Source organism: Acomys minous, assembly GCF_964271855.1.
Source record: "Acomys minous genome assembly, chromosome: 3".
In the NCBI taxonomy this organism is placed as follows: domain Eukaryota; kingdom Metazoa; phylum Chordata; class Mammalia; order Rodentia; family Muridae; genus Acomys; species Acomys minous.
The window spans coordinates 22,590,101-22,613,206 of record NC_140485.1 but is presented as its reverse complement, the minus strand read 5'-3'; the positions used below and the strand labels follow the sequence as shown (position 1 = coordinate 22,613,206).

Genomic DNA, 23,106 nt, shown 5'->3' with positions numbered 1-23,106 from the left:
CCCAGACAGTGGAGTGCTTGCGCAGCATGCATGGTGCCTTAGATTTGATCTGTAAGCCAGAAGTAGAGGTCCAGGTCTCCAATCACAGCACCTCGAAGGTAGAAGTGGGGACTAGCAATTCTAGGTCACCTTCAACTACACAGTGAGTTTGAGGTCAGCCTGACCTACAAAAGATGTTGTTTCCCCCGCCACAAAACAAACAAACAAAATCTTTGCGTGAGTCCCACTAGTAGAATAGAAATTACATGCCCATTTTATTGATGTCATAGAAAAGTGGAGACTCTCTCAGAGTCTCTTATTATAGGGCTATGCAAACATTAAAAACCCAGACCTCTGGCTCCTAACCAATGACCATCCTACCGCCCCAGTGGCATTTGTTCATTTATATTTCAATATGCATTGAGAACTAGCTATGCATCAAGTATTAGGTTCTTTGTACCAATAATTCAACATGATCACTCAACTGGAAATTTATCAAGAAATTTGCATTGTAATGGCGAAGGGAAGATACAATAAAAAGTCACATTTCGAAGGAGGAAGTGAGTGAGTGTGTGAGTGAGTGAATGAGTGAGTGAGTGAGTGAGTGAGTGAGTGTGTGAGTGAGTGAGTGAGTGAGTGTGTGAGTGAGTGAGTGTGTGAGTGAGTGAGTGAGTGAGTGTGTGAATGAGTGTGTGAGTGAGTGAGTGTGTGAGTGAGTGAGTGAGTGGGTGAGTGTGTGAGTGAGTGAGTGAGTGAGTGGGTGAGTGAGTGTGTGAGTGTGTGAATGAGTGTGTGAGTGAGTGAGTGAGTGTGTGAGTGAGTGAGTGAGTGTGTGAGTGAGTGAGTGAGTGAATGAGTGAGTGAGTGAGTGAGTGAGTGAGTGTGTGAGTGAGTGAGTGAGTGAGTGTGTGAGTGAGTGAGTGTGTGAGTGAGTGAGTGAGTGGGTGAGTGTGTGAGTGAGTGAGTGAGTGAGTGGGTGGGTGAGTGTGTGAGTGAGTGTGTGAGTGAGTGAGTGTGTGAGTGAGTGAGTGAGTGAGTGAGTGTGTGAGTGTGTGAATGAGTGTGTGAGTGAGTGAGTGTGTGTGTGAGTGTGTGAGTGAGTGAGTGTGTGAGTGAGTGAGTGAGTGAGTGAGTGAGTAAATTAGAATACAGTAATTACCAGGGAGAAAAAGAGACAGGGATGTGAGAGGGTTATCGGTGTAACAAGGTGACTGAAGATGACCTCACTAAGTAGTGACACCGCAGACAAAGTCTGAAGGAAGGGATTGAGAGAGCAGATTTCTAGCACAAGCTCACTCCCATGATCCAGGACAAGCTCATGAGGCATACCTGAGACTGAAAAGCATCACATGCCAGGCAGGCAGCAGGCCTGCCACTGAGTGACCCAGAGATACCAATCAGGGGGATGGTAGAGACCAAGAGCTAAGGAAGAGCCCAGGCATAGCCTTAAAATACCAGCATTTGGTGGGGCTGAGGCAGGGGGTAGAGGGAGAGCAAGCAAGTTTGAGCTCATCTGAGAGAACTTAGTGAAATGCCATCCCAGTAAATAAATAGATAAATTAATTAATTAATCCCTAAAGTCAGGGTTTCTGTGTGGTTAACTGGTTGAAAGCTTCAGAGGACTAGTACTAAGCTAAGAACAGACTGAAGGGGAAGGATGTAAATGGAAGCAAGGGAGGAGTCTCCAATGGTGCTCCCAGTCTCCAGTGGTGCTCCCAATAAAAGAAAAAGGGCTCTAGATCAACCTACCAGATTTTGAATATATTCTGAAGTGCAATTTCTTTGTGAGGAAGTGCTAAAGCATTGGGGAACTTTAAAATCAAACGAGCCAGCGACATTAAAGTGGGCTGTACTTAGTTACATAAATAAGACAACCCTTTCAGGTATGTCCTGCAGATGTAAATTACCTCAAAGAGAAACTATCCTGGTGTATCTTTAAAGGCTAACTCTAATTTTTTTAAGTGGCATGCTAAGTCTTGGCAGCATCGTTTACTCTTGCAATGAGGATAGATTTGTTACAGGAAAAGACAAGAGTAGGCTGTTCCTCAGATGCCAAACGCCAACAGTGCTCTGTGCAGTTTTAGTGAACTTGACTAACATAGACACTGGTGTAGCTGGTCATGGACTCGGAGACGTTTTCAGCACGATTGGGTCCTGTGGTGAGCCCCACCCTATCAACCTGCCAGCTCCTGGAGACTTCCTCATCCGGGAGCCCAAGAATCTAACTCAGTATCTAGTATGTAGTAAGTTACAAATAATCTCATAAAAGGGTTTTGGTTTGGGGACACAGTGCTTGCCTAGCATGACCCAGCCCCTGAGTTTGAACACCAGACACCAGTATTGGAAAAAGAAAGAAAGAAAGAAAAGAAACAAGAGCATGAGATGCCTCTTTGGACATGCATATCCTCAGGTTTCCTGGGTGTTACACACAGAGAAAGTCTGTATAATCTCAAAAAGCATTTGTCTGCTAAAGAAAGCTCACGGGGAAATAAGCAGGAGGCATAACCATTTAGCTCCTCGGTTGTTGCTCTGAACAGTTAGCAGTCTCACTCTAGGGCTGCGTGGAAGGTCCAAGCCTGAACATCAGCCCGTCCCAGGGGCTTCCAAGGGGCACATCTGGGAGGCAAAGGCAGGGGACCTCTCCTGCCTTGAGGAAATCAAAGCCTGTGACGCCATCGGGCCTCAGGGTTAGTCTCGCCTTCCCACCACTTCCCAAAATTTCACTATATATTTTCTTATACTACTTGACAAACCTTTTCCAGGCTTGACAAGATAATTGCTTCCATATTACCCGGGTTTTTTTTTTAAGATACACATCTCTGTATCTCCCTGACAATAATAAATTGTCATCAGATAATATCATTTCAAGTGCTCGGTGCCAATGCTTACACAGTTTCCAATGTGAATTTCCTAAACTGGGCCTCAGCAATTTTTGGAGGGACAGCTCATCTTTATTAAAGCCCCCCGAAGGACTGGATGCTTTTAAAAATAAGTTACAGATATTAACAATACACACACACACACACACACACACACACACACACACTGAACTCAAGGAAAATCCTGTAGGCTGCTTCAGTGGATCAGGGTAAGGCGTGCCCTGCAGAAAGAGCCATGCTCCAACCTTTGTCTCAGCTCTGAAAAAAAAAAAATCCCAGCTGGAAATCTCACTAAGCCGGGTGATGTTTCTTTGTCCCTCAGTGGTGAGTTGAGTTGGAGTATTTGTTGACAGGAGGTGAACTCGGGCTTCCAGATGATGTTAGAAGGAAGGCAGTTCACCTGGGGAAGCTTGCTGGAGCCCCGAGCAGACAGAGCTGAAAGGGAGACTTGCACTCCCGAGCAGGCTCACCACTCTCACCTCTGAACCCTCTGCCAGAGCAAAGGGTCTATGCCAGCATGCACTTTGGGGGCCATCAAAGAGGCTCGGTGCGTAAAGATGCTTGTCCCTAAGTGTGATGGCCTGAGTTTGAGTGCAGGGCTGACGTGGTGGAGGGAGACAGCGGACTCCTGAGCATTAATCCTCTCCCCTGCGCATGGGCTCCTCGTCCCAGACACACACAGGATACACATTTGAATATTGCGTGTTTTCACTTATATGTAAAAGTTAGTATTTAAACTTTTGATAGGTTTGCTACCATCTGAATAAACACAGAGGTTAGGTACCTAGTAAGAGACACAGGGGTTCGGGGGGGGGGGGGGGAGGATCTTTCAAGGAGAGGGGTTGGGTGGAGGATCTTTCAAGGAGGGGAAAACGCAATATGATGTTATGGAGAGATAAAAAGGAAACATAAGAGGAGCCTTAAATAGGGAGATGGAGGAGAAGGGCCAAGGAGGGAATTCAGAGAGAGGCAACACCAAAGGCCTTATGCAAAACCATGTGGAAACCTAATACTGCAAAGGAGCTGTGGTTTGAATAGGAACGCCTTCCCTGGTTCGTATGATTGACTGCTTGGTCACTAGGGAGTGGCACTACTTGAGAGGGATTAGTAGTATTGTCTTGGAGGAAGTGTGTTGCTAGGGGTGGGATTTGAGATTTCAAGAGCCCTAGCCAGGCCCAGTGGTTTTTTTTCTCTTCTTGCTGCGTGCAGATCTGCATGTAGAACTCTCAGCTCCTTCTCCAGCACTATGTCTGCCTGGGTGCTGCCAATGCTTCCCGCCATGCTGATAATGGACTAACCCTCTGAAACTGTAAGCTAGCCCCAATTAAATAATTTCTTTTATAAGCGTTGCCTTGGTTGGGGTGTCTCTTCTCAGCAATAAAACACTAAGACAAGCTTCCTAAAACATATATAGAATGTAAATAACACTACCATATAATGGCAAAAATATCTTATGCCACCAAGTAAACTCCCCAGTGCCAAGAAGGCGTTACATCCTGTCGAGTCACTGGTCAAAAGGGTACCACAGCCTCCCCCAACCCCAAACATTATAGGCTATCACCAAGGCTATTGGCTGCTCTCCACAAGCTGATGGTAAGACCCTGCTGTTGAAGACACAACATACATGTAATTGAGCAACAAATCAAGTGGGAGCCCAACTAAAAGTTTCATCCTTACTGACTAGCATCTACAGTGCTAGAAGGTACTCTGTATACCACTGGAGGAGAAACAGAATCATAAATATCACCCAGCTACAAAAGTTGCAACTTATAAAAGCAACCTCCCTGCGAGACATACTGGTGTGACAGCGGCACAGATATTAGGGGGGGATAACCAACCACTTTTTAAAATGGGGTTTTATCTGAAGTGTGTTATCTCCAGCAACAGGGCCTCACCTTCAAGTTCTGGGAGGTGACCAAGTGTAATGGCAATTACCCATAATGCTTTGAGAGTCTCTTTGACTCCCCTGATGCATAACTCCAGGGGAACTTTGCCATGGCCAACACTGGGGCTCTTGTTAGATTCCATTTAATACAAAGCCATGCAGAAATATTTTCTAAAATTGGCAGAATACAGAGAGGGGATTTTTCTCAATGATGCTATGTAGGGCAGGAGCCCTGATCTAGAGCTTGCATTTAACCACTCTAAAGATGGAGTCCCCCTAGCCCCACATCATGTCTCAGGGGTACTGAGAACTGGCTGGGAGGGCCACTGGGAGGTGGGGCCTGAGTTGGCGAGCCTGGCTGTCTCTTCTCCCTGTTTTTCACTTGAAGGGCTTGATTAGCACCAGGTTTGTGACATGTTTTGGCTTCCTCTCTGAGTCCTGTTCTTCTAAGGACAATATGTTATAATGAGGCAAACACAAAGAAACCAACATGTTTGGAAGAGACACTGGCCAGTCTATGCAGCTTGAGAACCTATGAATGCGGCACATTCTTGCCTCCATGGAAACCATCTAGGTGGCTTTGGCCTCCAAAGTCATGTGCCGGATGTGGGGGGGGGGGGGAGAGTCTCTCAGGCCCTAAAACCCACCTTTTTTTTTTTGAAGAGAGCTCTTACTTCCTGCTGGTCTTCTCCTATGTGGCCTACCCTTCAAGTTCCCTTTCAATGCAGTCCTGGCAGAGATGAGACTTATACGCATTCTCTGTGTCTTTGAATGTTTGCTCACTTAGCAACAGTTGGCTTAGTTCTAGCTTAGGGCAGGTGCTCTGTTGGCATGCGGGGACGCGGCCATGACACGGAGGGAGGTACATTCCCATCCACAGAGAACTTACAGCCCGGGAGTGATTTTATTTGTATAAATGTGGAACGAATGTTAAATCACTCCATGGCCACATTTCTCTTATTTGTTCAACCAAGTTTTTTGATTCAATTTTTTCATAAAATATATTTTGATATTTTTCCCTCCCCCAACTCCTCTCAGCTCTCACCTCCCTACCCACTTAACTTCATAGTCCTCCTCTCTCAAAAACAAAGCCCCCCAAAAAACTCCCCCTAGAAAAACAATAACAACAAAATAAAATTTAAAAACCTCAAAACATAGTAAAAAAAAAAAAGCCTCCCCCCCCCCAAACCTCAGAATGAAATAAAAATCCCACAACAGACAAACACGGCGTGCTGGTCAATGACTCCTGGGATAGAGTCTGCCCCGGAGTATAGTTGACATACCTAGTGATAACTCCACTACTCCACTAGAGAAAAATGATTTTTCCTTTCCAATTAGGTATCAATTGCAAATAGATTCTTGGTTAGGGGTGGGACATTGTGTTCACCTCTCTTTTTCAGTGTTGGTATGTTTGTCTGGCTTGAACCTATGCAAGACTTCTGCACGCTACCACAGTATCTGTACATTTACATGTGTGTCAGTCCTGCTGTGTCAGGAAGACACCGGTTCCTTGGCGTCATCCATCACCTCTGGCTCTTACAGTCTTTCTACCTCCTCTTGCTCATCGATCGATCCCCAAGCATTGATGCGAGGAGTTAGATGAAAACATCCCACTTTAGGGGGGAGTGCTGCAAAGTCTCCCCCTCTCCCCACATTGTCTTGTTATGTGTCTCTGTGTTAATGCGCGTCTGTCATAAGAAGAAGTTTCCTGATGAGGGTTGAGTGACGCACTGATCTATGGCTGTAGAAATACGCCACTAAGAGTCATTTTTGTTGCTCCGTTCCCTTAACAGAAAAATAATAGTAGGTTTTCTTGTAGGTCCATGACCTATCCAGTCTGCAGTTCTTGGCCACTTTTGGCTGTGTCAGGTATGGATGGGTTCTATCTCATGGAGTGGGCTGGGGCTAGGGGGACTCCATCTTTAGAGTGGTTAAATGCAAGATCTAGATCAGGGCTCCTGCCCTACATAGCATCATTGAGAAAAATCCCCTCTCTCTATTCTGCCAATTTTAGAAAATATTTCTGTGTGGCTTTGTATTAAAGGGGATCTAACAAGAGCCCCAGTGTTGGCCATGGCAAAGCTCCCCTGGAGTTATGCATCAGGGGAGTCAAAGAGACTCTCAAAGCATTATGGGTAATTGCCATTACACTTGGTCTCCTCCCAGAACTTGAAGGTAAGACCCTGTTGCTGAAGATAACACACTTAGGGCTTAAAAGAATCAAGCTGAAACTGACCTCGAAGCCTCCTCCCTGAGTACCAGCTCTCATACTCTCTGAAGGTTCTCCGTGAGCTGTCCAGGGAGAAGAGCAATCAACAGGCCTACAGAGCTGTAGGGTCGATGAGTCACAACAGCCAGCACGGCAAGATCTACCGAAGGATGCAAAGCGGCCCTCAAATGATATCAACACTATCTGTAGATGAATTTTAGCTGGCGGGATGATAGCAAAGCAGCTCTGATGTCAGGGCATCAACTTCTTCTCCTTGGCGTAAAATATCACATTGCCCTCTAAATTCCTATCTCTGTGCCCATCAATTGGTGCAGCTTCTAGACTATATCAGAGACGCTTCTGTGCACAGTGGGTGATGGTTACTATAGAAACCCACATCTGGACAAAGTTGCAGAGGGTCTGTGGAGTGCCCAGCCATAAATGGGGGCATCTATATTACACCCTATGTCCACATGGGACCACTGAGGAAGAAGGGGTGGAAAGATTATAAGAGCCAGAGGCCAGCACAGTGGAGGAAGACGCAAATGAGAAATTGGTCTCCTCTGGGCATGACAGGCCCTGCGCTCATGAACACATGGTAACTATGGCTACCTGGATGAGACCTGCAAACATCAGGTCAGTCCCTGTTCCAGCCTGCATGGGAGAGCTGTTCACGGCCCACCAAGTTGGCTGGGGAACTTTTAGTAACTGATAGCTCCCAGTAGAGGGAAACTCAGTTTCTTTAAGTCTGTGCTCGCTGGTGGGTTGGCCATGTGCCAGTGAATGGCCGCACACTCACGAGTTTGTGGGCAGCACATACTGGATTTAGCAAGTCATAATTTTTTAAGACATAAATTTGGGGGGTGGAGTGGAAATGGATCCGGACAAAGTTGGGGTGCGGTGGGTGTAGTATGACCAAACATATTGTAGGCGTGTGTGAAAGTTTTAAAGAAAAAAATATTTTTAAAACTCTCCATTAAGGGTACCTGTTATCATACCAAAACATTTCAAGAAAATCTAAATGATATGTGAGTAGTAATTAGTTATTCTATAAATAAGAAAACTCTAGCTACACATATATTTCTATGTGGGTTGGATTCAAAGCTCATCGACACTGAGTCGCCTAATGATTATACTGCCCTGAATCGGGTGTGTAAGTGTCTTTTTTCTTTATCAGGAAACAGTGTGCAGAAGAGTAGGTGTCGCTCATGGGAGGAGATACAAGGTGCTTTTTACTCACCTGCGCTGAGAAGCCACAGAAGAAGGCGAACCAGAAATGCACAAGGGTGAATGCAAAGTTCTTGTAGAAGAAATAGCATAAAAACTTGCACATTCTGTAATAGGACCACCTCCCGTGAACCAGAAGCAGCCGTTGGAGATACCGAAACTGAGCCAGCGCATAGTCACTGGCTAAGACCGCTTGCAGTCCTTCCTGACCGCTGATGCCAATGCCAATGTGAGCGCCTGGGAAGGAAAGAAAAGGGGAAAGGGTTCACCCCCAAACAAACTCACAGTGTTTTTTAAGGAACTTGCTCCTCTTTTGTGTGACTCATTTATTGTAACTGTGTAGCTATGATAATTATTATAGTTTTTCACATACGTTCATGACCTCGTCACATAGTTAACTATTACCCTAGTTGCTGGGAAAAGTTTGGAAATGTGCGCTTTACACTTGTAAATAACAACGATGGCCTCAATCCAGCAGCAACTGACTGGTTGCTCCCTCCCAAACAGGAGAAGGCAAGCAATGTCATTTTCTTTTTTTTTTTATTATATTTTAGTAATTTATTCATATTACATCTCAATGGTTATCCCATCCCTTGTATTCTCCCATTCCTCCCTCCCTCCCATTTTCCCCTTACTCCCCTCCCTTATGACCGTGACTGAGGGGGGACTTCCTCCCCCTGGATATGCTCATAGAGCAATGTCATTTTCTAAACTAAGAAAGATGCAGGTGACTTAACTGAAGGGAAACTAATAACTGTGCAAGCACTGAACCCAGGAAGTATAATTTATGTAAGAACCACGGTAAAATCATATTAATGCACACTTCTACCATATATTATCACATGCTGAAACAGGGCTCCATGTGTGCATCATGTGTAGCGTGCATCGTGGAGAGAATACGCTCTTACTTTTAATCATGCTGACATCATTGGCCCCGTCACCAATGGCCAAAGTCACAGCGTTTCTGTGTTTTTTCACCAACTCTACTACTTGGGCTTTCTGGAGCGGGGTGACTCTGCAGCAAACGACAGTCTTACACATGCAGGCCAGCTCCAAAAGGTCGTTCTCAACATCACTTTCTAGGGCATGGGCCTGTACCATCAAAACAAACAGAAACAAATAGCAACAGAACGCACGGTGATGGTAAGTTACACAGCAAATGTCTTGGTTCTTAACTGACTTAATTTCAGAACTGCTCCCTTACCTTATCAACTCAGAGTCACAAAAGCAACAGCACACATGAAGATAATGAATATTGAGCCATTTCGTAAGTTTCAAGGAAATTTAACATAAAAATAAGAGATGTTCGCTCAGTGTGTCTCCTTGACATGTTACCACGCCATCTTGGCAAGATATAGCTATAACAGACATGGGGAAAGTTCTAGGAACTTCTAGAATCAGCGGGAGCAAATAGATAGAGCCTATCTACCTCTCAGTGGTTTTAAATGAACTGCCAAGCATAGTGATTTAGACACGGCAAGCTGCTGGTCTCCTTGCACTGACAAGCACGGTCAGGGTTTGTGCCAGCAAGATTAAAAGAACAGGAGTTGAGGTTGGCCCTGGAAAACCACTGTGGCTGAAATCAGAAGCCTGTACAAGAGAGTGCCAAGCGGCCTGGGCCTCAACCAGGGCTCCACAACCATGCTCATCCTTGCTCCACATAGTCAATGCCTGTTATACTCTAAGAAATTACTGAGAAAGAGGACACGAGTCTCTCCGACTAACTGGGAAATCGCCTTTCTAGAAACACCTCATCTTGCACTCTGTGATGGACACATTCAAATGAAACATGAGTCTTTTGAGTAGTGAGCGCCCTTAGGGAGGCATTCACAGCCCTTTACAGTTTGGCCCACATACTCTTCGAGGCTGTGCTTGGTAGCACCTTTAGATCCCCTTGTCATGCTCATCACACTGTGTTGCTTGTTTCCCAGCATGCCTTTATACCCTAGTGTTTGCTATCATTTTCACTCAATAATATCAGTTCTGCCAGAAAGTCTCCTCTGATTTTTTTTAACAATCAATTTAATGTGCCTACATCTGTGCTCTAAAAGCATTCCTTTTTTTTTTTTTTGTAGTATCTGCCATATTACTATCAGAATTATGCAGTGATCCCCCGCCCCCAACAAGAACTCCGCTCCGTTCATGTCTAAGTTCCCTGACACTCTAGCATTGTGACCTGGGTAAGTCTGTCTAACACATGATAACGGCATGAGAAGGCGGGTAGGGAGAAGAAAAACAAAAATGTGACTCTGGTGCAAAAGGTTTTTCCCATATCCAAATCTGTATGTCTAGAAGACACTATGGAGCATCACTTTTGACTATGTCACACTTTCTGAAAGACAAGTCATATAGCTGACTCTTTTACTCAGAATGGCCCCTTTTTCTCTGCTCATTTTTCTTTGTTAGTAGCAAATAAAAATGTACATTTAGACTTTGATGAAGACAGGCCCGATTACATTCAGAAAAGCTTCAGACTTTGAGAAAACTGGAGCTATGATTTTAAAAGAAAGCAAATAAATACAACCTGACCATACTAGTAATATATATATTCGACTCCCCATAACTGAAAAGTGACATCTTACAGCTCCTGGAGCAGGGCCTTTGAAGCAAACAGGGCTCCTGATGAACACCCATCTTAGCTTTCTCTCAACTGAGAGAAAGACAGGGTAGGTGGTTATCACCTGAGTGCCCACAGCCTACACACGCTGCCTTCCTCAAGCCCAAGGGAGAGTCAAAGCCTAACCCATTAGGGATCCTGTGGCTGTCCTACTGTGCTGCCTGGGACACTCCAGATCTTAGCAGACAGACATAACCTTCGGTTGGTGTTCATCTGTACGAGGGAAAAGTTCATGTCATCTGGACCAGCTTTTGACTGGGCTTGGCCTGCAGCTGAGCTCTGTAACTTTCCATGGTGTGGAAGCAGCACATGGCTGCGCCTGGGATCCAGCTGGATCTGAGAGCACTGGGAGCGAACGGGCAGACAGTCGGTCGCAGGGGGATCTAATAGACTCAGATCCAACTTCTTTTGTCTGCTAAGAAACTTTCTTCAAAAACAAACGTTCATTTTCCAAACTCCAAAGTGAAAAATGAGCATCAAAGCCAAAGAAAGATGGGAGATTAAGTTCTTTGTACATATAAATGATAATTTCACGAGACTGCAGTTTTCTTTTGTATTCTAATTAGAGGCTGGGAGGAGCAGTTTGCGTTTTCGTTCAGGGCTTGGAACCTGAACTGCTTTAGAAGTACAATACAAGTTTATTCTATTATGACAAGAACCAGATTTCCTAATCAAATCAAATTGTTTGGCTTTGCCGTAGAACGTTGCTATTTAGAAAAACCACCAGAGGTATCTTAATGGTAATAATTTGCCGTGGTAATTCTATGAAGGTCAGGTCATGACTCGCAAATCACAAACATTAGCAAGAGCAGTAACTGAAACTGGCCAGTTGTATTTTTTCAATTAAATGACACTGAGCTATGACATTCCCCGCCCCCCCCCACCCGCCCGCCCCTTGCAAAAGCACTTAAACAGTCCTCCTAAGTAACTGTTTAGGCAAAATTCATAGAGTCCCCGCGAATCGTTCCTGCAGAGCCTCACATCCAGTGTGACCCTTCAAACAACAATGTATGAAATGCACACAAGAGAAGTCTTTCCTTTGGTAAACAGGAAATCCTGTGCACGCCCCATTTCTTGTAGTGTTGTTTGTTTGAAAAACACAAAAGGGGTTCTCATCGTGACAGCACAAAAGAGATGATTATTGGGGTAAAGAAAAAGAAAGGACAATAGCCTCAGGCAAACTCACCAAACTGTGGCCATTTATGACCAAGGCATAGTCTCCTGTTCCGGCTTCCTCTGCGCTCTGGTCCAAATCCGACTGCTGCTTATTTTCATAAACTGCTTGTCCATGGGAAAAACTTGTGTTTGGTCCAAGCAAATTTTCCTTTGCTTTCCTTAAAGAATAAGAGAATTTAAAAGGCATAGCGAAGTACACACAGATTATCTACAACTGCACCAAGGCACTGGCCTAGCAGTAAATTCATTCCACCATCACTACTCAGAGTAAGACCCAAGAATTAGGTCCATCAAACAAGCCAATAGGCAGACAGCAGTACAGGTCAAGGCTGCAGGGGGCCGGATGGGGGCGGGGCATGGGGAACAGGCAGGTAAACAGAACGAAAAGGGAATCACCTCAAACATTTCAAACTACCTAAAAACTGGTCTTAGCTAAAGGGGTCTTGATAGCTTTGGTGTGTAATGGCTGAAGAGTACACTCTCTGGCAAACTGTTTTTCAATATGCTAAACAAACACTAAGGACAAGGACTGAAACCTCTTGTCACTGTGGCGTGATCCTTCTCCTTTTCTCTCCCCTTTCCTTGTCTCAATGTTTCCCGCTGTGTGTGTGTGTGTGTGTGTGTGTGTGTGTGTGTGTGTGTGTGTGTGTGTGTTAAGCATTTTGGCATAAAATGATATATAATCTACCTGAAAATGGCAGTCCACTGATAGACACTTTTTTTTTTAACTTTGAAAAGTACACACACCCGGTGGTGGTGGCGCACGCCTTTAATCCCAGCACTAGGGAGGCAGAGGCAGGTGGATCCCTGTGAGTTCGAGGCCAGCCTGGTTTACAATGCGAGTCCAGGACAGCCAAGGCTACACAGAGAAACCCTGTCTTGAAAGAAACAAAACAAAAAACAAAACAAAAAAAAGAGGAAAGTATACATGATGCCACTTATTATTATAAAATAATATAATGTATTAAGTAAAAAAAAAATGCCACCAGTTTAAATGACAGCAGTTATCTTGTAAGAAGGTACAGACAGCGAAGCATGGGGTTGTTTGACAGGAAGTTCCTTGCAAGGCTCCCAACCTAATCAGTAGTAGATACGAGGGTCCTGCACACCCCCATCCCTGTCTCCCACCTAGGAGGAAGCTTATATGATGACATAACAGCACTGGAAGGAGCATTCTTTAACTGTTCTCTTCAAAAATGTGATGACGTCTTTAAAGGGAGGGAAATTCCCTCCGGGAAGGACCTGGGGGTGACAGGGTTATAAATGACAGGTCTGTTGGCATGACCACAGGAGCTTCCATCAGAGCGATACCAGCAGAGGCCCCCTGAGGAGGGGTGCCCGAGCCAGCCGCTGCACGTGAACGCACCACTCCATGTATAGAGGAATGCCAGAGGAATTGGCTGAGCGGATGTTTTGAGTTACGGCAAAATGAACTGCCTCCCTGAAGTCCCACCCAGTGTGAAAACGCTTATTAAAATGAGTTTATAGTGAAGCTCCTCTGGTAGGAGATAATGACCATATTAAAACAAACATTTTGCCTTCAGGTTTTGAATTATTTAAAAACGCATCACTGAGCGTTTATGTACAAACTACAAAAGCAAACCCAGAAGCACCTCAGGCCGCCTTGTTTTCCCAGCTCAACATTGCCCCCTGCTGTCCAAGACCAATATCGCGCCTGCGTTTAAGAGCCCTGTCACAAAGCCTTTATAGTTCCAAGAATGGTATCAGACAGTTAGCAAGCAGTTTGCAGAAACAAACAAAAGGATGTGGAAGGGAAGGAGACGACGCTGGCAGGAAGAATTACTGTTGCAAGCAGAAGGCTCAGACGTCCACAATGGATAAACAATTTGAGGAACCCTCATCACTGTGGTCACGAAAACGCCAGCTCCATATGATGAATGGAGAAGTCATATGAGACATGAGCATTCCCATGGTGGTGCTGCGGATCCCACAAACTGGGTTCTGAGAAGACACTGAAGTAAAAAAAAAAAAAAAAAAAAAACATCTCCCAGGGGGTCCTGTTTGGTGAGGCTCCCATTTGCTGTGTAAATGACTCAACCTCTACTTCCTCCTTGGAGAATGAAAAACATCCCAAGGGAGGTTGAAGTTCATGAACACACTGGCTGAAAGTCTATTTACTTAGGAGTTTTCCCCCAACAACGTCATCCTAACATGTGACATAAGCCCTTTTCCGGGCAGAAAGGGGACAATGTTTAGGCTCTTCTAAAATTTCTAATGTTCCCAACTTCATACCCCCCTGACCCCCCACCGGACTGGATGCTCACACCATACTAAGACCTCAGCGGGTGTCCATAGCTTTTTACATCCTGGAACTCAACTCTCCAAACACAAGCTAGCTCTTGCAAAAAGCAACTCATTAGGAAGGAGGCAAGCTGCACATAGCCCTTTTCAATGACGAAGAACTGTATGTACATCGTGGAGGCATCACACACTGTTTCATCTCAGAATACAAACAACGGATGCTAAAACAAAACAATGTCTGTGCTTTGCGATGAGGGGCAGTTTACTACAACGCTGGGTCCATGGCACCTGACGCACGGTTAAAGCAGAGTAAGGCATTGCGTTCAGCCTACAAAGAAGAAAAGAGGTGGGGGAACAAGCCATTTTCTCAGTCCTTTTCTGCCACTCTAGATCCAAAAATTAAAAGGATCTGTTAAGGGAGTAGGGTGAAATTATTGCATTATGTTTAAAGGGGGAAAAGTTGGACTTTGGTAAAAAAGCTTTGAGCTTGCTTGTTCTTTGGAAATTTGCATCCGCCTCAGACAGATTAGTTCTCTGACTTTGGGCCACTCGATTAGCCATGGCAGAGCCAAGACTTCAAATTCCTACTTCTGGTTTCCCGTGTGCAGTCAGTCACAGGCTCTCCCTAGGTTGGAGTAAGATACAACGACAGAGGGCAATGAAAGAGACAGCACCGCCCAGCCAATGAAAGAGACAGCACCGCCCAGCCAATGAAAGAGACAGCACCGCCCAGCCAACAGTGGAGGAAGGGAGAGCGAGAACGTGAGTGACCATCCCTCCCTGCCCCAAAGACCTTTAAAGACGTGGATCCACTCTCAGAAACTGGGACAGCCTAGATAGGCCATCGACCCTCTGAAAACAGGCAGCACTTTTGAAACTTTGGGCAACTGCACACACCAGTGTGCGCTAGGAGTCAAGATGCAGTGCTCCGGAATGTTACAATTTATGAGGAGAAACGTGACCCACTGAAACGCTTTAGAACTTGGGGATTCAAATCAACACGCCTCTTGTTTGGTCTGCACTGTCATTACAGACTCTGTGTGATGTTATGGCCACTGCTATGTCCTGCTCCGTGAAAGGACCCCCGACTGACCAATATCCTATAAACAGCCTACACCACACAATCTTGTGGACCAGCCCTTGCAGCCATTTGCACTTGCAAAAAGTACTAATGATTAAATATTCCATGGACCAAAGACGGAATATGGAGTCCTGGCATCTTGGTGGGGTACTCGGTGGCAGGGGGTGGGGTCACAGTTTAGTGATTTCTTTTTTCTGAGAATAAAACATGTGACCAGTGCCATAGAAATGAAACACTGGATGAGTTCTCTTGTCTGACTGAACAACCCTGCATTCTCTGTTTTTCTTTGAGCAGAAGATACATGCTCTGTTAAAATGCAATCCAGGAAATAACGCAATCAGAGATACTGGCAGGGCTTAGCTGCAGGCCTGTGGGCATGCCGGGGCTTAACTGCAGGCCTGTGGGCATGCCGCTAACACGGGGCTTAACTGTAGACCTATAGCATGCCGCTAACACAGTGCTTAACTGCAGGCCTGTGGGCATGCTGCTAACACGGGGCTTAACTATAGGCCTGTGGGCATGCTGCTAACATGGGGCTTAATTGTAGACCTATAGCATGCCGCTAACACAGTGCTTAACTGTAGGCCTGTGGGCATGCTGCTAGCACTAAAGCATCAGTGGAAGCCAAATCATGTGTTAAAAATGACTAATGACACCAAACAAGCTATGTGCATGCCATGAGCATAAAAAGGACACATTCATGTTGACAAAATCTAAACACATTTGACAGGTTCAACTACATGCATTTAAGTGGTTTCTATCCAATGGCTACTCTCCCTCAGATCCTGCTCTTTCAACTTATTTATTTATTTATTTATTTATTTATTTATTTGTTGCCTGACCTTTCACTGAACTCAAAAACATAACGTAAGAATCTGGAAGGGCACAAATTTAAGATTTTACTATTTCATTCCCAAAGCTTAGATAGCTATAAATCACCAAAGGTTAGCAATGTAGTGGGGGCCTCCAAACAATAGCTCCCCTTAGCTTTTCGTTCCCCTAAATTTTCACAGAAAGCAAATGCATTCTGGAAAAGTATTCATTCTGCCAGCAGGACTTCCTGTGATGCTTTGCCTGTGTTAGACTCAAAGTGTGAGGGTACCTCCAAGACGAGCTTGAAGTAAGCATCGTCAGCCAGCCAGCTGAGCAAGGTATCCCTGGGAAATGAGAGATCTTATACCTAGATGTAAATACTTTACTTTGAATATCTTTCCTCTCATTAAAAAATAAACATGTTTTTAGTTTTTTACCAATGGTTAAACTTTACACAAATACTACTGCTTGGTAGATAACATAAACAAAAAGAAGAGGCTTGCTTGATAGGTAGTTAAGTGGGTAGGTGTACAGTGGGGTGTGTGTGTGTGTGTATGTGTGTGTGTGTGTGTGTGTGTGTGCAAATCACGTTATTCCACACATGTTTTATAATCTCATTTTCGTGAAATATGCCACTCACCTTCCAAAATCAATAAAAGCAAAATCACTTTTAATGACTACTTTGTATTCCAATTACTTGCAAATATCATAGTATTTAACAAAATTCTTCACAACTGTGCGAGCTATTTCTAATTATCTATTACCATACCCAATGCAGCAATAAATATTTCCTCAGCTACATATTTATATACTTGCTCATTTATTTCCTTGGAAGAAATTCCTAGAACTGGGATCACTGAGTCAAAAGCACACACATTTATATTTTTGAAATACATTGCTAGTTTCCTTTTGTAGAGAATTCAGCCATTTGAAGGTCCCACCAATACTACATAAATAACACACATTTCTCCTATGAAATGACAGCTATGTCATCTGTGCAGTCAACCAGTGATAGCTGGATAAAATCCTGAGGTATTAGCTCAACTGTTCCTTCTCAGACCATTTGTATAAACACAGAGGCCATCTCTACTCAGAAGTATGCCTTGCCTGGGAAGGGAACTAAGCACAGTGGGGAGGAGTTAAATTCTTGGGTTTTGAGCTCCAAAATAGACCCTTGAAAAGTGTAACATCAATATCACTATAAATCCTAGCTGTTGGGGTTTTTACTAATTGAGTATTATGAGAGGGGGAAAAGAAAATAAAGTTTCTTCAAATCTCAAAAGGTAAGTTAAGGTTGCCTTAAGGAGCTGAGTAGAAAGGAAAGCTCCCATAATAATGAGTAGCTAACTGAGGGCTTCAGCCATGTCTGTAAGAGAGTGATTGATGTGAGAAAGCCCACTTAGCTCACTGTGGGTCTGGGCCATTATGAAAGCCAGCTGAGGCTAAGCCAGGAAGCAGCAGCCCTTCAGGGTTTCCTCTTCCAGGTCCCTGCTTTCTGATTTCTCCTTTAAGTTCCTCCCTTAACTTCTCCCACCCACCAATGCACTGTTTCCTGGAAGTGTATCATCAAATAAACCCTTTCCTCTTCAGGTAGTTTTTTGAAAGATCCACATGCTGCTTTAAATGTAGTCTAACATTAACAGCGTCCATGCTCAGATGCAGCCAGCACTGCCCACTGCCTTCCAATCCTAGGGAGTCTCGCTGATGCTCATATTTTGTTTGGGAGGTTTTTGTTGCTTGTTTATTTTTAGATTTCCAAAAGACCTGGGAAGGCCATCATTTGCCACTGCTCTGGCTTAGATTTTGTTTTTGTTTTTGATTTTTTTGTTTTTTCTCTTAGCCTCTGAGCAAATTCAATGCATATGCCTTGAGTTCTGTTGTTGTTTTTAAAAGTATTTCACAAGTTCATTTTCTCTAAAATAAATCCACACATTTAAAAACTGTGTGCCTAGCCATAAAGCCTGAGAATGCTCCTTTTGAAGTTTCAGGTTTCTTTGTGCAGTTTAGTTGGAGGGGAAAGTTGTTTTAATTTTAATAGTTAAAACACAAATCAACTAACTATGCCAGGAAATAAATGGGGAGAAAAACTTTCAATTTGATGGTTTTACAATCTGTTTAAAAAGTACTAGAATTATATAGACACATATGAATATATATGAACCAAATGACAATTTGCCTTTTAAAATATCAAAGTATTACTATTTCCCTCAAAGGCCCCATGAATTCTGTCATAAAAATGACATAAAAGTATCTGAAAATAATTAACTCAAATAATAACACAGTCGGTACGATGTTAATAAGTAAATAATACATTTCTTAAAATTGTATAAATAATTAAAATATATCGGCAATAATTAATGAAGCGTCTCAATTTTTATTTGGCCAAGACATGCGCGTTCTTCCTGTCAGAGCCTCTCACCAGCACGTGAGAGCCCTTTTCTGATCAGAGTAAGGTGGAAACGACAGCAGATTTGATCTGCAGATACCAGCTGGTGAAATGCCAACTATGGCGTCCTTCCCTGTCCAGCAAGCTTTGTTCAGAGAAGCTACAGTAGCAGTAAGCGAAGCTGTTACAAGCCAGCATACTTATGTAGATGTTTAATGTTTTCCAAATGAAGTAACAGAAAGCAAATATGATAAATGTATAGATACTAGGACATATCAGTTCTCCAGATTTAATATTCATGTAGTCTTATGTCCAGTGCCAGCACTCTCGCATTTTCTGGCGCTAGGTGGCAGCTGTACAAACAGCAAAGCATTCCACTTTTCACAAGGCGTGCTCAGCAGCCTGGGCTGAGTGCTTATGTCCTGACTTCATACGCCATCCCCCAACAAGCTGCGTTTCCCAACATTATCTTATCACAAACCTCGAGAGCCTATTAAACACTCCTCCCAGAACTCCATATCTCAGAGACCTGACCCGGAGGTGGAAGGAAGCCAGGAAACTGGTGTTTTTAAAAACGCACTTTCAGTGACACTGCCATTCATCGTCACTTAATATCTACCAGGTTCTTTTTTTTTTTTTTTTTTTTTTTTTTTTTTTTTTTTTGGCCAAGGAACACTTTTAAAGAACAACATACATGACTTGAAATCCTTTCCTTAAACACTTGGGAAACGTTGGAGGCCTGAAGACAACGACTCGTTGCCAATATCAGCTTTATACTAGCATTTGCAGCTATCATGAACGAGGCTTATAAAGAGAGTGTACGGTAACACCTACACTGAGAGGCAGCGCTGGGACTGCTGCGCGCTTACTTCCGCTTTCCCAGCTGCCTGAGCGCCCTTCCCCCTTCCCAGGCTTACTCTCTCCCTTTCCTTCGACACGCACCTGAGTTCTTCCCGCAGCTCTACAGCCGTGTTCCCCGTTATCACAAACACGGCATCCATGGCGTCAGTGAGCACGTTGCAGGCATAGCCGATATTGATGGCAGTTTCTGGCACAAAGAAAGATTACTTCTGTTAACGTTACACTTCCCATCAAGTTGTGAAGAAGCTGTGGCTGGTTTTCTCCAGAGCCTATCAGATCCAACGGTGTCAGTGAACACACAAAACATTACACAATTCAACTGACAAGAGAGAAGTCCAGGACCTGAGACCCATACCCAAATTCACCACCATTAAACCAAAGTAGGAGCATCTACGAATCAGTGGCATCTTATTTGGTTTTCATTTATACTCATTTATATGTCCTAAGATCCCGAGGTACAATGGAGAGAAAGTATAAAAACAGACTTTTACCTCAAATAACTTCATTAGAGTGCCAAAATACTAAACTTGGCTAATATTCAAAGTCTAATATGATAGACTAATAATTGAAGGCAAATGCATGAAACCCTTTGTAGTTTTCCTACTAAATAAAAAAAAAATGGAATTTAACAATCAGTTCAAGAATCACCCAGAACCGTTCTGCCAGAAATCTGGAGGATTTTACGACCCTCAGCGATTTCTGCCTTCATTTTATAGTCATGTGATTCTAACACTAGAGAATCATGGGACACTAGCTAGTTCTACGTTAGTGTTAGTCTTGCCCTAAATCAAAACAGACAAATAATTAAGTCTCGGCATATCTTTTGTATAAAACAAAGAAATCAGATAAATAATGGTGAATTCATAGGTGCTCATAGTAACTGAGTAGCTGAGCCCATGACACCTGTCAGCTGCAGTGAGTCCCGTGTAATAAGTATCCAGTGAGCACCGCAGGCTCCAACTTCCTACGGCTTAATTTTTTAATCAATAATATAGGTAGAAGAACAGAAATGGTAAGTCGTAGGCCTGGTGGCACAGGCCTGTAATCCTAGCTACATGGGAGGCAAAGGCAGGAAGGGTCAAAAGTTCAAGGCCTGCCTGGGCAGAGAGTTTCAGGCCTGCCTGGGCAATTTAGTGAGACTCCGTCTCAAAACAAAAAGTAAGAAAGGATGGGATATGCAGTTGAGTGGGGAGACGCTTGCTTAGTTTGTTTAAGACCCTAGGTTAAATCAATAGTGCTACAAAGAGATAGGCAGACAGAGAGACAATAGGGACATAGGTCTATATAGGTACTGTATAACTATAGAGGTACATATAGTTACAGGGTTTTTGCCAAGGAACACTTTTAAAGAACAATATACATGACTTGGAATCCTTTCCTTAAACACCTGGCACATGTAGTTATACAGAGATTTGGTATATAGAGACTCCTAAATGCTCTAAAGATAGTCTTTAAAATAGCTACGTGATAGTTAAATGAATATTTTTTTTATTTCCTAATGATTGAGCATAAATTTTTAATCTTTCATTGTTAGCAACAGATTAAAAACTTATTAATTTACTTTTTCTTTCTTAAGAAAACAGTCCTCACTTAATGTCTGGTCATTCCTAAAAGAGGTTCAGTTCACACAGGCAATTCTGGAATCCAGCAGGGACATTGGTCCAGCTGTAGTAGTTGTTAAAATACAACGTGTCCATAAACACCTAAGAAACAGCTGCTGCCCTTAGCCTCTCAGAGGCTTACTCAACCCCCTGAGATCTTCTAGAAGGTCTCGCACAGCTCCCTGCCACCAAGAATCTACAGGAGAATGAATGCAAGGGCTCCAGAGCCTTGCTTCAGCACTGATAGAAAACACTCATGAAAACTGTGTTTAGTATTTTTCTCTGCAGGGATGGCCTGCAGAGACTCTGCCGACAAGAGCATATACTATGGAAGGTATTTTTGTTAGTTTTTAAATTCTTATTAGCTTTTAAATAATAAGTTCATGTTTTTTAGAAAGCCTTCTCTTTTGCATTTCAACTTTTTCCTATGTGGTGGACTAGAAAAAAATTTGTTGAATTGCTTTAAGTTTTTTATTAACAATTTTTTTCAAAGAATTCATTCCCCCTCTCCAAAAACATCGTTGTCACCCATTTCCAAAATACCTTGTTTGTCTCCCGTTAGAATCCAGATCTTAATATTGGCTAGTGATAGACTTGTAACTGTTTCAATGACACCTTCTTGCAACTTATCTTCCACAGCAGTGGCACCTAGTAACTTCATTGGAGAGCAAAGAATAATGTGTGTTAATACGTGCAAAGAATGCATGTAACATCTGTAGCTTCCAGTCAGAGTTTAGAGGTGAAGAAACAAGCAATGAGGGCAGCACGCCTTTAATCCCAGCACTTGGGAGGCAGAGGCAGGTGGATCGCTGTGAGTTTGAGGCCAGCCTGGTCTACAAAGCGAGTCCAGGACAGCCAAGGCTACACAGAGAAACCTTGTCTCAAAAAAAAAAATCAAAAAAGTAAAAAAATAAACAAATAAAATAAAATATTGATATAGTAAGCACCCTATTTTGTACATCAATCAATCAATAGGAAGCCCATAAGTCAAGGTGACTTAATAACAGAAGCCAGGGAGGTCGAATTTACATGAGGGAGATGCTAGGTTCAGATAGCATGTTTGCACAAATGGGCAGAGGCTGCTCCTCTAATGATTTAAGAAGTCCCTAGCTGCTTCTCCGCTTTCGGCAGCAAAGGAGAGATCCAATGGAAAGCCATCGCCTCATCGTCAAAAAGCTGAGGGACAAAAGGTAGTGTCATTCCATGCAGTACGAGGCCAGCCATTGCTCTAACAAAAAGCAAAGACTGTTCAGTTTTCACCCTAATGATAAGACAGGCTCCCTACGACTCCCAACTACCAACCGGGCCTCTGGGAAGAACGGTTCCTAAAAACAGACCCCACTCTGAGTAGTTATCAGAGTCTCCTGGCCTGAAACGCGTCAGGGCTACAGCCCTGCTCTACATACCAACTATGTCTGCACTAAAAAATGGGGGACCATAAAGCCGAGAGCGGAAATGATTCGGCATCTTGGTGAATAGGGAGTTTGCCATTCTACACTCTGGGAAGACTTCCACTGCATAAGCTACTGCTGACAAAGCCAGTCAGTCCTCTCAATTCAGTGGGGGTGGGGGTGGGGACGGGAACACTAGTAAGCTCCAAGCCAGCATACAAAGCATGACTCAAAGTAGGAAGAGAGCCATCTTCTCTACGCAAGATGACTTAGCCTACGACTTAAGTAAGCAGAGAGCATCACACTTCCAAACTTATACCATCAAGTCTCTTTCAATTTCTTCATACATCCCAGATACCCATTCATCCCTCTCGGCGGTGGCAGCACTCCCATCTTCCAGCATCTTCTGCCACACTTCAAAGTACTTGTCATCAAGGTCTCTGTAAGCAATTGCCAAGGTTCGGAGGCCTTCCCCTGCAAATTCCTGTGAGAGAGGATGTAGCCTTAGGGACGGGTAGACAACAGTAGGCACAGCGAACATCCCCCACAACATGGTAAATGTCTCATTCACACTCATAGCTGTCCTCACTCTAACTCTACATCCCCTCGGACATGGGAGAGAATGGTTGTGTTTGTGTGTATATCTATGCCTAGGTGCTTTGACCTGCAGGACACTAGCTTTCCCCCTAAAGGCAACTGAAAGTGCCTGCTGAAGCGTCCTAGCTGGGAAGAGAGAAAT

General features: G+C 43.8%; 1 protein-coding gene across 8 annotated transcripts in view; it reads right to left on the bottom strand.

The window, feature by feature from the left end:
- The window catches only part of ATP8B4 (ATPase phospholipid transporting 8B4 (putative)), a 174,582-nt gene that overhangs the window by 20,133 nt on the left and 131,343 nt on the right, over nucleotides 1-23,106 (bottom strand). For all 8 annotated transcript variants that reach the window (XR_014777957.1, XM_084775494.1, XM_084775493.1 and 5 more), the window contains 6 exons: nucleotides 22,687-22,851; nucleotides 21,520-21,631; nucleotides 19,457-19,562; nucleotides 11,983-12,130; nucleotides 9,088-9,271; nucleotides 8,193-8,416 (listed from right to left, as the gene is read on the bottom strand). Coding sequence is in view for 7 of the 8 variants with exons in the window: in XM_084775494.1 (XP_084631620.1) it covers nucleotides 8,193-8,416; nucleotides 9,088-9,271; nucleotides 11,983-12,130; nucleotides 19,457-19,562; nucleotides 21,520-21,631; nucleotides 22,687-22,851 (939 nt within the window). In the remaining variant the exon portion in view is untranslated. The remainder of the gene's footprint in view (nucleotides 1-8,192; nucleotides 8,417-9,087; nucleotides 9,272-11,982; nucleotides 12,131-19,456; nucleotides 19,563-21,519; nucleotides 21,632-22,686; nucleotides 22,852-23,106) is intronic.